The sequence below is a fragment of the Nipponia nippon genome, unplaced genomic scaffold, assembly GCF_047370975.1.
Source record: "Nipponia nippon isolate SJK-2023a ecotype South Korea unplaced genomic scaffold, ASM4737097v1 scaffold_4, whole genome shotgun sequence".
Taxonomy (NCBI): domain Eukaryota; kingdom Metazoa; phylum Chordata; class Aves; order Pelecaniformes; family Threskiornithidae; genus Nipponia; species Nipponia nippon.
This window is the reverse complement of record NW_028262358.1, coordinates 90,238,447-90,254,899: the sequence shown is the minus strand read 5'-3', so window position 1 is coordinate 90,254,899 and position 16,453 is coordinate 90,238,447. Positions and strand designations below refer to the sequence as shown.

The 16,453-nt window shown below is 37.0% G+C and overlaps 1 protein-coding gene across 7 annotated transcripts in view; it reads right to left on the bottom strand.

Annotated features, from left to right (window-relative positions):
• The window catches only part of PHIP (PHIP subunit of CUL4-Ring ligase complex), a 115,998-nt gene that overhangs the window by 61,238 nt on the left and 38,307 nt on the right, over positions 1-16,453 (bottom strand). For all 7 annotated transcript variants that reach the window (XM_087777495.1, XM_087777496.1, XM_087777497.1 and 4 more), the window contains 6 exons: positions 13,632-13,702; positions 12,714-12,814; positions 12,560-12,600; positions 11,304-11,402; positions 9,100-9,253; positions 8,019-8,153 (listed from right to left, as the gene is read on the bottom strand). In XM_087777495.1, coding sequence (XP_087633621.1) covers positions 8,019-8,153; positions 9,100-9,253; positions 11,304-11,402; positions 12,560-12,600; positions 12,714-12,814; positions 13,632-13,702 — 601 coding nt within the window. The remainder of the gene's footprint in view (positions 1-8,018; positions 8,154-9,099; positions 9,254-11,303; positions 11,403-12,559; positions 12,601-12,713; positions 12,815-13,631; positions 13,703-16,453) is intronic.

The window sequence follows — 16,453 nt, the reverse complement described above, 5'->3', positions numbered from 1 at the left end:
GAAAAAGAAAACTAAGGACCAAAGAGAGTCACATTTTTTTCTTTACTACAGCACAGTTGTTAAGAGCTGAGGTCTAAACTTCAAGACTGGTCAGGAAATCAAGGGACCTAAAAATAAGTTTTGAGTATTAACAAACAAGTTCTATTCTTTTGATCATACAAAAGCATTACATACGTCACTGCATAAAAAGTTAGAACATAATCTAATGAAAGCTATTGCAGCAGAGTAATAAGCAAGTAAGGTTTTAGTGAGCAATCCTGCACCATCACAAGATCCTTCCAACACACCTTTTCTTCTACCTAACTTTTCTAGTGGTAACTGTTAGAAATATGGTCATGCTGTAATCCTCTAAGCATGAAAAGCAGATACTGGAGTCTTATCTTCTCAAGTACAGAGAGAGATCTTCTCGTGAACTAAAACTTTCGTTCTTCACAACTATTACTTCAGGAATACCCAGACGCAACCACAACAGCTTTTCAAAAATATCTATCAAGCTTTATTTACACGATTGCCTCGCTTCATGTACCTGATGCAGACGTATAGAGATTAAAAAGGAAATTTAAAATTAACTGATAATTAATTTTAAAGTAACAATATACAGTCCTTTCTCTAAAAATTAAATAACGCTGAGAAAGGCATTATGCATGTTTACTTGAAAACTACATAAACAAGCTGTGGTACTTTTCCCCTTTTCAGGTATTTTCTCTTTAATTTGCGGTAAAAAAAAAAATGTTATGTTGGTCATGCTAAGTAGCTGGTCTTAAGTCTTGCTAAGAAACCCTGACCAGCTTTCTCAAGTACAGCTCTGCATTTTTGTATTTCAGATAATGAGCACTATCCCATCAAATTTGAGACGTCATTAGAGAAGCCAACCCAAGCTTCTGGTCACCTTGGTAAGACAGTGTAAGACATCCAATGCTGTGCAAAAGAAGTCATAATCCAAACAACTCTATAGCTAAGAAGCTCACAGTTTCATGAATGTTTTTACCCTGCTGCAAGGCTACAAGCTTTTTTTGTTTGTTTTTGGGGTTTTTTGTTTCATTTCGTTTTTTCCTTTCAAAGATTATTAACTTCTGCAGTACTTCCCTAACTCCAACCAAGAACATAAGCAGAAGATCAGACTACAGGTTTGTTAGTTCCACTGATAAAGTAACTTATGCCTGTTTACACTGTATGTTCAACAACAGTTTATATTTAAGTACTTTGAAAAGCTTTTCAGTACCAAGAACTTTAGAGTTGCTGTTGCCTATTAATGTAGCTGTTAAGGGGAATGATTACATTTAAGTTTTGATGTCGCAATATAATGCAAAGTCAAAACAACTTTATCTTGCTGAAAGGATCCATAGCATGTTATTTACATAAGGTTCCAGTAAGATGTCCTTTAATCTCCAAACTCCAAGAACAAAAAGGTTTGTCCCCATTTTTCTTTTAGCTGTCACAAATTTTCTTCACAAGAAAAAAAAGAATAAAAAACAGAAATATAACTTCGTTTATGCAGTTAAATCCAGACTTAATCCTAAAATCTCAAGTAATTTGCTTCTGGGCTGACAATTTTAAATGAAGTTGGACAAAATCACATCATACTAAATTGATATTAAAATTGCAACTGCAAAAAATTTAACTTTTTAGAAAATTAACACTTTTCAATTCAGCTGCTTACATTGTACCTGTTTTAATATATGTTTTTTAATACAGATAGAAGAAACCATGCTCATCACACTAGCCAAATCTTTGGATAAGCTATTTAACATTTTGTGAAATAATAGAAAAGCATTTAAGTCCTTACTTTGTTTAAAAAAAGTTCATATTTAAAGTCTAAGTTTCATCATGTGTTGCTAATTAATAAGCATATCAGAAAGAACACACGCAAGTCACAAGCTTCCTAGTGCTGGATACAATGCATATTTACATAGTGTGGGACTATTCATCATGAGGTTCCAACAGAAAAATGCCCAGAATGAAAGCAAACAACTAGGATTCTGGTACAGAGATCTAGATGAAAATATAACCCAGTTTAAAAAAAAAAAAAAAAAAAGAAAAAAGAAAAATCACGATTTTTTCCTAGGACACCTGAAAACCTGTAACAAGCCTTACAGCAACTACAGCTATCAAAGACTTTGTTGCCCTTCTAGGCCTCAATAAAAAAGCATGTCTTAGCCCCAGGATTAGAGTTTTTCAAAAACAGCCAAGAAATACAACTGCACCCCATATCTTCTGCAACACTGATGCAGCAGGCAGGTCAGCCTCCCCCTCAGGCCTTGCAATTTTCACATTTTTTTTGTCTTTTTTCTGACGGCTTCCATAAAAGTGGGACAGAGGGCATTAAGAACAACAAACACCAATTCAAGCAGTAACAGTTACACTGCTGTAAGAGATCATCCGCTATTCTTGAAGTACCAAACTGGTTTCCAGGGCAAGCAACACTTACTGAGTGACACAGAGGAGAACAACTGTGTTTCTGGGAGAGATTAAAGCTTTTCTTTCACAAATATAACAGAGTTGGTTGTCATTTCAAAGGAAGCCGAAGGTGAGAGGGGGGAGAACAGGTTCTGTAATTTTTTTTTTCCTCCTCCTCCAAAAGAATCAGAAGGTTGCTTCAAATCACTAGGTTACAGAACTCGAGTTGTAATGCATTTCTGAAATACACTCATGGTATTCTATATGCTCTGATGAAATGTGCTTTGACATTTAGAAAAAGACTCGTCATCAAATTTGCAACAGCTGGAGATACATAGCATGACCTTTAAGTGTCAAAGGCTAAGGTGGCTTAGCCTTTCAGCAAGTCAAATAAAGTCACAAAGGTAAGAGGATTTTGAAGTACTCGGACCTGTGAATTTAATACAAAATCCTAAAAACATTCTTTTTGTATGAGTATTTCAAAGCATTCTTCAGAATATGATGAAAGCATAAGGCCACCTTTGCACTGAGTTCCAAGTGGGTTCCAGAACTACTACCCACCCAGAGCGTGTTGCGGAGAACACCGTAATACATGACAGTGCTCAGAAAGACTGTCTTAGCTCTGAGGTAATGTAACAAGAATCAGTCCAAATGAACTGTTCACAACCACTCAGAGGAACACATTAAGATTACAAGTAAGCAAAAGCCTGACCTTAACAGGTGTTCAGGCACACAGGAGGCCGCTGAATCATGTCAGACATAAGAAAGCCTACTACCGGCTACATCAAAGCTTGACTTCTCAAAAGATGCAACTGGCAATGAGAGTCAATCCAGTAAGACAGAAGAGAAATGCCTAGTCATGAAAGATCTTTTGGCTGTTGGTTTTGTTTGGGACTTTTTTGGAAATCTGTTGACCGGGAGAACCATTTTTTTATTTCAAGGCATCAGTACTCCTACTTGATTAATTTCTACATTACACAAGGACTTCTTAAACGCTGTAAGACTAGTCTTTATCAACAAATACACAAGCTTCCCGATGCAATAATTGCAATGCCTGCTTACAAAATCTGCTGAGTCGGGTATCAGGTTCAGGCAAAGCAATCACATTTAAAGATACGGTATAAAAATCCAATACTCTACAGTGACAATGATCGTAAAAATGCCTGCTCTCCCCTATTTTTTCATTCTTGCTACTGTAGTACAGTTTTCATACTTTCAACTACATACTTTTAAGTAACTGCAGTCACCATATGTTCCTGCAACTGTTCATAAAGCTATGCTGTAAACCAAATAATAAAAAAAAAAAAAAGATAGAGAGAGAAAAAGAGAAAGAGCTACAGGCCTGTACATATCCTGAAATCTTTTAGGAAACATTTTTTAATATTCTTCTACAAGGCAGCCCACTCATGGGACAAGAACTATCAGCTTTACCACAGGAAACCTACACTCTTAAGGCTCCAGGCAGAATGCCTTTTGGAAGCAGTCAGCAGAGCTCAGCCCTGAGAGGTACTGCTTAAAGGAAACTACGCAAGTCCAAAAAAATAAAAACCAAGGGCAGCACAGTAACACCACAAACCTATCTGGCGTCAGACTCAAACACCAGTACTTAACGTCCAAATTGCAACACCAAAAAAAAACAGTCACCAAATCAAACAAAAACCCATGCATCCAACTAACGTTACTAGGCACCTCCTTTTTGATCTGGAAGATTCTTAAGTCCCTGCAGCTTTCTTTTTCCCTCATACATTCTCAGAATTGAGGAACTTCTGCGTAAAGCCTACAGGAACTACAAGCGTTAAGGCTAAGCTGCAGCACATACCATCCGAGTGCCAACCCTGGTATTCCTAACAAACCAACAGCGGCAGGTCTATTAAAAAGTAACTTTGTGAGAACACCTGAAAGAAAACAGATCCTGTGACAACAACTGAGTGGTGTACAGCTTTTATTTATCACCTAACAGAGCACTAATCTTGCAAGTTCAAGAGCTTGCCTGAAGCTTGAAGCCAGAGGCTATTTCTACCACTTCCTAATTTATCTAGAACATGATTTCCATACCAAGAAAACAAACCTAGAAGTGCCTAAACCCACAGGCTACAGAGTCATGCCTCTCCACAGCAACACAACTTCAAGAGAAAGCTGGGAAAAAGTCCTGTCTAGACATTTATAGCTGAGATGCCCTCCTGGGTAAGTGGCAGATGTTGAACTGAACACCTTGCCACTAAGAGAACAGAATCTAGGTCTTCCGTTTCCCAGCTCAACAACTTAACATTAGTTAAGGCAATCCCAAAAGATGAGAGCTACATGTTCCTGCACCCTCCTTTTAGGAGAGCAGGGACCTCTCAGTCCTTGGAAAGGTGCCTTACCACACAAGGGATCCAGATGCCTCATTGACGCTTTGAGTTAGAAACTGCATTTCAAATACATCTCAATGTACATTATCACGCAGCAGCCTTCACTAGACAGCCCACCATTCAGTGTATTTTTTTCCTGGATCATCCACTAAGACACCTAAATCTCATATACTGCTCAGTAAACTGAGGATTTGGTAGAATACTGCATTCCACTTTGGAGACTAAGGACCTTGGTCCCCAATAACTTAGGCGCCACAACGATCAAGTCCTTCAGTGAATCTAGGCCCTGGCTAATGAGCCACAATTTAAACATTTACATTTAAAAAATTACATACAATTTAAAACCATCCCAGGACTTATTTGCTGCATCTCAAAATTGCCTAAAAAGCTTTAACCCTCTCACACTCTTGGTATTTCTACAGCAAAATTCACTCTCTGGGGTAGTTAATACATTCCCCGAGTCTAGCTGACTCAAGTCACTGAATTAAGCCAGTTCCGAACGCCAATGAACTCCAACACCAAGTTATGCAATATTTACAGAACTAGATCAAGTGAACTGAAGACTACAGGTGATAATGTGGAATATATAAAATATATACATACTTACCCAGAGTAAACCCACGTGTGTGGACAGTCACTTATGGGACTGAGTTTACTATTAATTATAAAGACCAAAAGCTGGCAAACAGACCAAAGATGCCTCAAATTAACTGGGACTGTGCCAACTGATTTAATAGCAAATCTTAAGTTTAAAAACCTGGGAGAGAATGTTCCATAGGACCACCAGAGTTTCCTAGTGGCACCTAGCTGTAACCAGCAAAGCACAAATAAATTTTGATTCCCCCATTTAAGTTAAATACAAAACAAAAAGTGTATTTGGTTACTATGACTTTGCAATTGTACATTCACTGACTGGATAAAAGGAATTAAGTGTCAAACTGATTGACACTGCTTCCATCCCTTAGATTTTGATTTTTTTTTGATGCTGACAATGAAGGAATTCAGGGATGGGGTGGGAATGTCTTAAAAATACCCAACTCTACTTTAGGGATTTGCCACAAGGCTTTAGATGTACCAAGCAATCCATCTAGGATGAGAATACCTGACCGGACTACCATTAAGCTAAGAGTCATCTAAGATTTTGCTAATTCAACCAACACCCCTAAGGTCTACAATTTTTTTTAAGGAGCTTTTGTTAGGACAAAGTCATCCAGTGCTACTTCTGGTATCACAGACACTGTTTTGACAGGCAATGATAATAAGAGGTTTTTGAATGGTAAAGCAGATCTTATGTCATTCAACTCTCAGGTTTGGTTCCTCCAGATGATGTTCCCTGTCTGATCCAAAAGAACCCATTCTGTAAAAATTTCCAATTCCCTGAGTACAAATACTGTTTTTCGGAAGCATGAGATGAGATATTGAGCAAGTCAATGAAGGTCACAGCGGTTACTAGAATAATTTAATAGTGCCTAATCTAATGATGTTCCCAGCTGATATGCCAGTTCGGAAACTGGGAGAAGACTGGCAGCTCTCTGTATTCCTGTCCTCCCTTAGTAAACCAGAACACTTAACATTTGCAGCTCTCCAGAGGTGACTATGCAATAAAGTCTCATGGTCTAGAAGCATTTCCCTCTCCCCCCAATCATCTAAGAAAACCTCTAATTTCCACCCCCATCTTTTGAAGCACCAGACATGGAAGACTGGCTGGTGAAATATTCAGCGACTGTAGAGAGATACCGCTCTTACATACCTGGCTCATATGACTTATTCATTGGTTTGAGACAAACTGATTGCCAGATTTACAATTCCCCTCACCTCACACAGCAGGCAGACTTTCTCACGTTCATTTCTAGCATGAAGAACAGATTACTTGCTGCTGAGATCTTCTGATTGTCTACACATTTCTCTGACTCCAAAGATCTTAAAATATACGTGATTTTTACCCTTTTTAGGTGTTTGTGTTGCATTACATCCTTGAAATAAGTATTTCGGTCTTTCAGGGGCTTGCCTAACATCACAGCCATTTGCAATTTAGATTCTGATAGCTCTTAAATGGACTTGTCTTATAAAGAGCAGATGAGCTCAGACTCTTCTGACCTTAAAATTCCATGAAAACTGTTATACATCCATTGTAAGTAGTAGTGCGAAGGCAACCTAACCATGCAATGAGAACATACACCTCAACTGTTAACAGTGAATAGCACTGACTAACGAAGATCTGTACTCATAGCTCTAGGATGATTGTCTCGGACCCTTCACAAGTTCAGTTACAGAAATCAATGCAGAGGGAACAATACTGAACCTTGGCCAGTGCTGAAAGAGCCTAGGCTGCTCTCTCTCCCAATAAGCTTGGCAGAATTTCCTCAGAGACTTTATGAACGGTACTGTACACTGAACATCTCAAAATCTGTCTTTAGGTTTGGAGTGACCTTCCTGGCTTGACTTCATTTCTAAATGCTTTTTTTTTTTTGAGTACATCTATGGCAGGTGTCTTCTCCAGATGATCTTCTTTATGCTGGTCTCCAAGACTGCCATTCCACTATGGCTAAAGGCTGGATGAAGCCCATTTGCCTACTCTCAGCATTCTCAATGATTCTTCATATTCTACAAAGACTTTTGTAATTTTCTCCAGGAGACAAAGTCTGAATTGCACAACACATCATTACCTTTTTGAGGAAAAAGGTATGTACAAAGACCCACTTAATATCAAGAAACAGATAGAAATACCTGTTGTATCCATCTTCCAGAAGAATTAGTTTAGTGCAGAACAGACCAAATTTGAAACCTGCATGTGGAGGAGCTCTACACAGAAAGGCTGACCGTATTCAGTCCAATGTGCCAAGGCAGCATAGAACAACATTGTATGAGATCAGGTGACTCCTGAAGAGCTTTAGCCAGATTAAGAATTAGTAATGCAAAAATAAACCAAGTTCCACCTTGGTTCCCCAGGCAGGAAACAGAGCACTAAAGGAGGGTCTCTGTCACCCTGTCTCTTACGCATGATCTCCGACAATGTAAACTAGCACTCCAATTTCTTGTGGATGAAGCATATAGAAAGACGACACTATGACATACAACCAAAGAAACAACTTTTTACACATTTAATCTTTGCCCCACCAAACTGAATAGGAATTTCTCTTGACTTCACTGGATGCAGGATCTTGCCCTATACACAAATGCATGCTTCAAGATGGTCTACATAAGAATGTACTAAAAGCAAAAAGTTTAGAAAGGTTGCTTTGGTATAGCTGCATAAAGTACAATAATTACCATGTTGAAGTAAGACCGGATTTTGACCCCTCTTGCCAAATCCCAAACTATGACATTTCCATCATGTCCAGCAGAGAAGAGAACTCTTGGATCAAACGGATGAGGTTCAAGTACAAAGACTTCATCTTCATGTCCCTGAAATTAAAGATACAGCAAGATGAACAAGAGGATTGTCTCAAATACTTACCCAGGAATTCAATATGATAAGACTAGAAACTGTAACATTAATCTATGAAAGTGTCCAGCAAAGAACAACTGCTTTGACCACACATTTCTTTCTTTTGTAGCAGTATATTACACTTTTCTCTTTCCAGTTGCAATTTTAGCTTCCCAAGAAATATATGAAGTATATCACCTTCACAACAAGTATGTCCTGATACTTTTGCCATGATTTTAAAAGATTTGAGTCCACAACATTTGGTATTTTTGGTCTTAATGCTCTGCAGATTTCAATTTGTTTAGGCAGAGTAGCAGTTAGAAATTTAACTTAGACCCATAAAGAATCAAATACATAACAAAGTTAGAGAACAACATCTCCAAAATGAATACTAAATTCTAAAGCTTTGCATGAAATATTTCCATCTCTAGCAGAGCACCTAGTTACCTAGAGTTACCTATTTTCTCAGTTTAAAAAAAGTATCAGACATTAGTAAAAATGTTATTTGATTTATTTTATCTAAAAGACTATCTTTTTGTACTCATGGAATGATTAGGTTGCAGAAGTGTCTCTGTTTAAACAGGGCAAATTTATCCATTAAAGGTATTTCAAAACATTTGTCACATTAAATAAAGGTAAAAAGAAACAACTATTTCCTTCTCTCCTTCAAGATAGCACTTTAGGGGAAAAAAAAAAAAAGTCCAAAATTAGTTTCAGACATTTTGAACAGCAATGGTTACTTGCGACTTTAAAGCTTTATTTTCCAAAAAGCAGCTGACAGACATCTCTATTACACTTCAATTATCTGGAAACATTTGTTAAGGCAGTTTTCAGACAGAAAAAAAAACACATAAGGAAGAATGTTGATGATGTATGATGTAAATTTTGCATTCAGGATTGATAAATCAAGACGGAACACCTTACCATGAGAATATGAATGAGTTGGCCAGTGAAAGAATTCCAAACTTTCAGAGTCATGTTATTTACTGCAGTTATAACAGAGTTGTCATGGCGGTCCCATGCCACCATGGTCACTTTCAGCTTCGTGATTTTATCTTCAACTCCTTGCAAACTTTGTCTAAAACAAAAGACCAAAAAGTTTCAAAGCAATCCTAGTTTGCCAGAACATTTTTATATCCCTAACAAGTGAAAATACTTCTGTATTTTGCTTTATTATTAAGAATAGAAGCATTACTTCTTCAAGAAACTGGAGAAATGAAAGGTGTTTTCCATTATGTAGCACATACAACCACAAAAGAATTGTAGATGCTTGAACAATGACTATACGGTCCTCTTAATATCTTAAAGAATACATTGATCTGTTTTTCCAGAAAATGCCCTCCAATACATGACCTAAGCCAATTAAATTTGATAGCTACAGTATTTGTTGTGACATTTGAAGAGTGAAAATCCAAACTAGTCAACCAGTGAACATTAATTTGTCCTGGAGAATATTCATAATAAGTGGTTATAAACATGGAGAGAACTATTCTGATACCTTTAAATGAGTTAAATTCTCAGGCTATATTTAGTACTATACCACCACCCTTACATTACTTTGCTATCAGTAATAATGGCACTCAACCTTGCATGTATTTTTATCCCTATGAAAACCAAACACTAGACATCTGTAATATAATATATCAGAATACTCCAAAATTACATTTTTGTCAGTGTGGTTTAAAGATGAATCACCACTGAATTCTCTAGCACATTAATTTCTTGGAAAACATCAGCCAAATACAACCATAGCACATTACCACCAAGCAGACGGACAAAATAAGAGCATCTTCCATATAGTAAGCACTACAATACATTACACAATAGTATATATTGTACAACTCAATAATAGAAAATGTAGTTGTAGCCAGATTCCTTTCTAGATTCAATGCAGAACCCAGGAGGCTTTATAAGCTGAATTCACTCTTTCCTTTCAGTGCAGCAATTTCATTTCCTTTGATAAAATTGTGCTTGTGCAGAAAAGATCTAATTTGGAACTGCACTTATCCCTCTAGTCAAAAGGACAAAACAGAATTCAGCTAAAGGTACTTTACTGAAATGAGCAGTTCAGTTTCTCGAACAAGTTCAGCATTTGTGACCACAATGAAGAAGAATCCATTCCTATTTTTCCCAGGATCAGTTAAAACTTCAGAATTTCTACAGGCTGCATTTTAAAGAGAGAGTAACTCAGTCTGTTCCTCCACATACTAGTGTTTTATACACTCTTGTCCAACAGTTTTATATTCATGTTTTGTTGCATCTGCCCATAACTGACAAGACACTCTCTGACCTAAACATTTAACTAAATTATAGCTTATTTAGCCTTCTCTTCCATCCCTCTCTTGGTCTTTCAGACATCTTTCCACAGGATTACTCCTGAAACCATTTTAATATTTTTTCTATTAAATATCATCCCTCAAAACACTCAGTATGATCAGTAAGGGAAATAACGGTTTACCCTTTAAACCCATTCTAAATCTTTCTCATGTGTCAGTTGGAAAACATCTCCTACATGCCAAACTAAAAAGGTGCAAGCCACAATTCCCACTAAAGTCATTCTCCATCTTCAAGCCTCTTTTGTTTCTTATTTGAGTGTACAGAAGTTTCTCATACCTACAAAGCCCTGTAAATTCTCAGATTGTTTTAACAAATGAGAACCCGTTACAGAGCAAGGGATTTATTTGCTCTGGCAAGTGCTATGAAAGAACCCAATACTGCTTTTCAGGGCATGCAGATTCCACAATATCTTTAAGTATTACTACAATGCAAGCAGTCTCAATAGCAGATGTGAAATGGTTTTCTTGCTTCAGAAATAATTAACTATGTAAAAAGCCATACAAATTTGACCTTTAATGGGTTTTAAGTATCTTTTATTCTTTTAATCTAATCAAAATACTACTGGAGCTATTATCAGAACAAGCTAGTTTCCACAGCTGAATATGTAGTCAAATATTTGCTTTCATTGGACTTCAAGAGCTAGGCAAGCATATTGTGCATTTAAGCAATAATAATTTAAGAAGGTCTTCCTGACCCCCCCCCCCCCCGCTCCCCTCCCTCCCTTTTTTAAAAGTAAGTCAGCAATGGCCTTTAAGTATCTATCTGATAGCAGAACATTTTACATCACTTACCCTGCTGGGCGAGTAGCCATATCTAACAAAATGCTTTTCCATTCCCTTCGCTTAAATTGCCAGATTCGTGCTGTTCCATCACGGCTTCCACTCACAAATCTTACAAAAGGGGAAAAAAGTTACTCAGAGATCAAAGGCAGATCTGTACAGAAAAGACGCTTGAAAATTGAAGTACCAGAATTTAGAACTCAAAAAGAAGCTGTAAGACGACGAAACAGTGTCAGAATACCATACAACTGGTCTGAGGTGAAAAACACTTCCCATACCAGTAAAAAAAATTGAAGGCCTGCAAAAAGTGGAACCTGCTTCCCTATCCTGAGCCCCTTCCAAACTAACTGTACTTTGACCTTTGGTGCACCTTGTCAAGTTATGACACTGCTCTGGCACAGGGACACCATAACCCAATGAGCATTCTAAGAAACTGACCCTGTCCTGCCAGGTAAAGCCAAGGAAGAACTTTAAGGGGTAAAAATAGCTGAAGGGCCAGGAGAGCCCTGCAAGCAGAAGTACAGATGTGATTTAAAACAAACAAAACCTATGCCCAATAAGCTAGCACTGTATGCTGACTAATACAATTCTTATCTGAATACATGTCTCCCAGCTTGAGCTTCTCCCCCACCTTCTTCTTCCCCCTTTTTGGGGTGCAGGGGTAGGAGGAGGAGAAAGAGGTGGGTGGAGCACAATGAAGTTTGGTTTACAACTATTTGTATCATAACAAAAGTGTACATTAGAACATCAATTAAACAAAGTGTCAGAAACTTCATAATAAACTCAACTGCGTTCTTTAGCATTCTTCACATCCAACATCCAGAACTTAACGTGAAACATTAAAAAAACATTAGGCTAGCTAAACAAGATATTGTTACATCTAGTTTGATAACTTTCCTGTATCCAGCAGTCACTTAATTGAAAAAAGGTTTAACTATTTAAATATATCTGAAAGTGCACGTATTATATATGTGACTATATACACACATACATTTCTCAAGAAGAAATTTCAAGTATCTTTATACTCCCTAATTTTGGCAAATTCAAAATACTTTAATCATTCATTACAATGAAAACAACTGTAAAACTGAAGAAGGAGTATTATTAAAACAAAACAGTGAGAATCCAATAATTATAGATGATTTTACTGGATGAACCTTCAAAACAGAAAGCTTTTTTTTTTTTTTAATAATTGCTTTCAGAAATTGATATTTACAAACATCCATAAGGTCAAAAACTAGCTCTGAATAAGTTGGTTGTGCGCTTACCTGCTACTACTATTAGAAAATTGAATGCTGTCAACTTTGTCCTATATAAAAAAAAAAAAGAGTAAAAAAGGAAAAAAAAAATCAAATATGATTCCAAATTTATCCAGATTATTATTTTAATCAAATACATATGTAATTTTAAAAAAGTATTTACAGTATGAAACTCCAACTCTGAGATCTTCTCTGGCTGACCTGATCCAAAGAAATAAACCCTAATGATGTGATCTGTACTCCCAGTGGCCAAAAACATTCCACCTGAGAAAAACAAACAGATAAGCTTTAGAAAAAAGGGCAATCTAATGTTATTACAGGATTTTCAAACAGCTGTAACATCAAATATTTAAATTTATTCCCTTAAATTTATAGCTATATCTCATTTCACCTATGCCTGTAACTGACCTTTAAGTGAAAAAAAGATTTAGAAACTCAAAAGTTTAACTGGAGTTGAATTACCTCACATTTGCTGTCAGCTAAATATGCATCTGCAAACCCATCTGAAAGATTAGCTAACTATAGTAATTTGTTCGCAACTAAGACCTTAGAAGCCTCAATCTTAACAAAAACTGAATGGAACTAGAGCTCCATTACGCTTTCTGAAAATCAGTTTCTGTCATTTTGGTATTTATCCAATTATTTATGTTGCATTCTTCAATTGCCAACTCTGGAATCAATGAAATTCAGACCGTGAGAACATGGCAACCAAGACCTTCTTGTCCCAATCCCTATACATTCCATCTCAGATAAAGCCGACTCTCAGAATCACTCTGAGAAAAAGGTATACACCGTGTTCTAGAGGACTTTGAATCACAAGAGACTTACTTTCAACACTTTAGATTTAACTGTTTTCAACAACTTCTCTATCACCAATAGTTAATGCATAGATTCTGAATTCCTCTTCTAAATATTTGGAGTTTTTTAATAGCTACTTAAACTCAATTCCATCTTATTAAGAAGAAGTATGCTACAGTAACCGTATTATACTTCCTTTTACTCTCCAAATGACTACTTCTATTAATACAAGGGAGGAGGGGGAAAAAAAAAAAAAAAAAAAAGAAAAAAAGAAGTCTTTTACCAGCACTGAAAGAAGAACAGATCATTTGGACTCCGGGCCGAGGGCGTTCTGTAAACTTTGTTGGCCTTGGACTACAAATAAACAAACAGTTAAATAACTTCCTAATAGGGTTTCAAAAAATAAGTCAGTATCTTAGAAATAAAAAACAGAAGGACAAAATTAAATATGAAGGAACAGATGGCTGCCCATCTATAAACTATCTCGTGTGACTATGCTTCATGATCTGATCTTTAGGAAACTAAGACATCCAGATGGACTAACTAATCCACGTATCAAGGAGAGCTGTATCACAACTTAAATCCCACTCCCCTCTCCCCTCTAATATTGCTATACAAAACACTCTCCTTAAGTCACCTGCAAAGCAGAACAGAAGCCACTAGAGCTAGTTGCCCATCATGTTCCATTTTAAACCACAGGCTGCACTGGAACTCTGTTTTTTTCCTGCAGCACACAGCTGCTTTTTACAAGGGAGCTTGGCACTCTTTATAGAAAAGGATACAAAAGAAATTTAAAAAAATTCAGAGTTTTTCACAGTATTGGAATATACCAGTTTCATCAGAGGACACATATTCTTTGTCGGCTAGTTTCAAATAGCGCCCAAAGAACATCAGGACAATAGTTAGAAGTCAGTAAGGAATTTTACTTTATGGTCTGTGCTTCCTTTTAGACATTTCAGAACCTGATGTGCAAGTAGAACTAAAGCTTCAATGGATTTGGCACTTTAAGAGTGTATAAAAACAAAACAAATCAGATCTGGTTCTTCAATCATTACTTCAATTCTGCTTATGCACTGCAGCAATCTCAAAACAGTAGGTGGTCTTGCATAGTATGCCATCTGCAATCTTCACTCAAAGAATAAACTTACTAGAGAACAGCAGCATTACACCCACAAGTGTCATCACTAAAGAGTTGTTTTAACATAAAAAATGCATATTCATAACTTATAAAAACATTTTCTCTTCTTTTAAAAGAAAAACGGTCCATATAATTCATTTCAGCTGAAGGCAGATGCGTAAGAGATCTTTCTCCACTAATCAGCAATTACTATCTCAAGGAAAGTAGTAAGCATTAAACCTTAGTGGTGCCTATGCATAAAACAAACTAATAAACACCAAGAATAGCAGTTAAGAAATCTTTCTCCAAATTGTCCATTCAGTATAGGCTGTTTCTGTGACCTTTCCTCTAGGAGTTTTAAGGTAACTCCCTGCAGGCCCATGACAAGAAAACTTCACAACAAGATACACTAAACAAGACAAAAGATCCATTTTACAAAGCAGTTGAAACCCTTCTTAACTGAGATACTAACATAAAAAGAACTATCAGATGATTCAATACGCAGCTTACATAGTTTGGAGCAAGTGTAAATAGATAATTAGGCTGCTGTTTTCTTCCACTGTGGTTTGTGAACTCCGCCTTTGGAGTTAGGACAGCTGCAAAATAGAGCAAGTATGCACTTACGTTCTAGTTTGGACAGCCAAGATAAATTCTCCAACTTACGTCTCTCTAATATGTGTTATTTTACACTAGAGCAGACTGTGCTCTTTGCAAAATGAGCTGGGCAATGAGTATTTTTGGGAAGCAAGGAAAGTGGACAAAAGTATCGTTTCTTGCAACACACAGAAACCAAGCTATTTGTTTTGCTTTACAAACATTCTCAATCCAATTATGAAGTGGCTGGACAGCACTAAGATACCTTCATAAACATTTCATAAAGAGATCCAGAAAAGCCCTGGCAAACCATTTTCCTCCTGGAGGAGACCTGTATTAAGTTCAACACAGATCCAGAAGTGAGAGGGGCTGCAGTCAAAAAATAGCCTGCCCTCAGAGCAGCAGACATAGAAGCAATTTGGTTTACGTGCCTCAGCTAAGAGACACACTCACCCACATAAAGATCTCACAAGTTCATCTTCTTCAAAATGCAACAATTAGTGCAGGAACAGTTAACTAATCTAAACCCTGCAGACTACCCTTGCTCTGGACATGTAGTGGTTCAAGTAAGACTTCTTCCCAGAAAACAGATGTGTGATATAATCTCTCCAAATTAAGTCTTTGTTCACAAGCTAACAAACAAGGTTCAGCATATCTGAATTCTGATGTATGACCAGTCCCTTTAACATCAAGTGCCTTCTGCTTAAGAAAGCAGATGGGAAGTATCACACTACACTGACGACAATTGAGAAATCAACGTCTTTTCCAAAACAGGAACGTCAAAATCATCAACACGTGTTTTTCCTAAGTTTTTTTCCTCTTTTTAAAATTATGGGGGAAAAAATAGAAAAGAAGAAAAGCAGCATAGTAAGTTCCTCTACCCAAATCTGTGAGACAGTTCTGCTGCCTTGTTCATATGGTCTGCCAGTAACAGACTAACACTGGAAACTTGTGATCCAAACAGGTGGCAGAAGAATAACAAGAAAACTCAGCATCTTTCGCAGAGAAGATACATATGCAAATATTTTGCAGTGCAACTCATTTAACTTCAATGCACTGACCAGTTGTAATAATTCTGCCTTAAACTTGATGCTGCTTATTCTTCAATTTCTGATGACACAAGGCTGATTTTCTCTCTTCTCCCTACTGTCAACTGATACAGGACCCGACTCTTGTGTTTTCTATCACCAACCAGAATAGTAACAAGAGACTAAATATAGGGAAAGTCTTGATTGCCTAATTTTTAAATTCTTTTCCCATCTTGTTTAGGCTACATTCCTTGACTTCCTTACCTGCACCAACAACCAACCTTACTGTTCCTCTATTTAGAAGCCAAATTAATCTACCTGGAATGTTACTGCTTTTAGGCGTATGTGGTAACTGCCTGGTCAGAA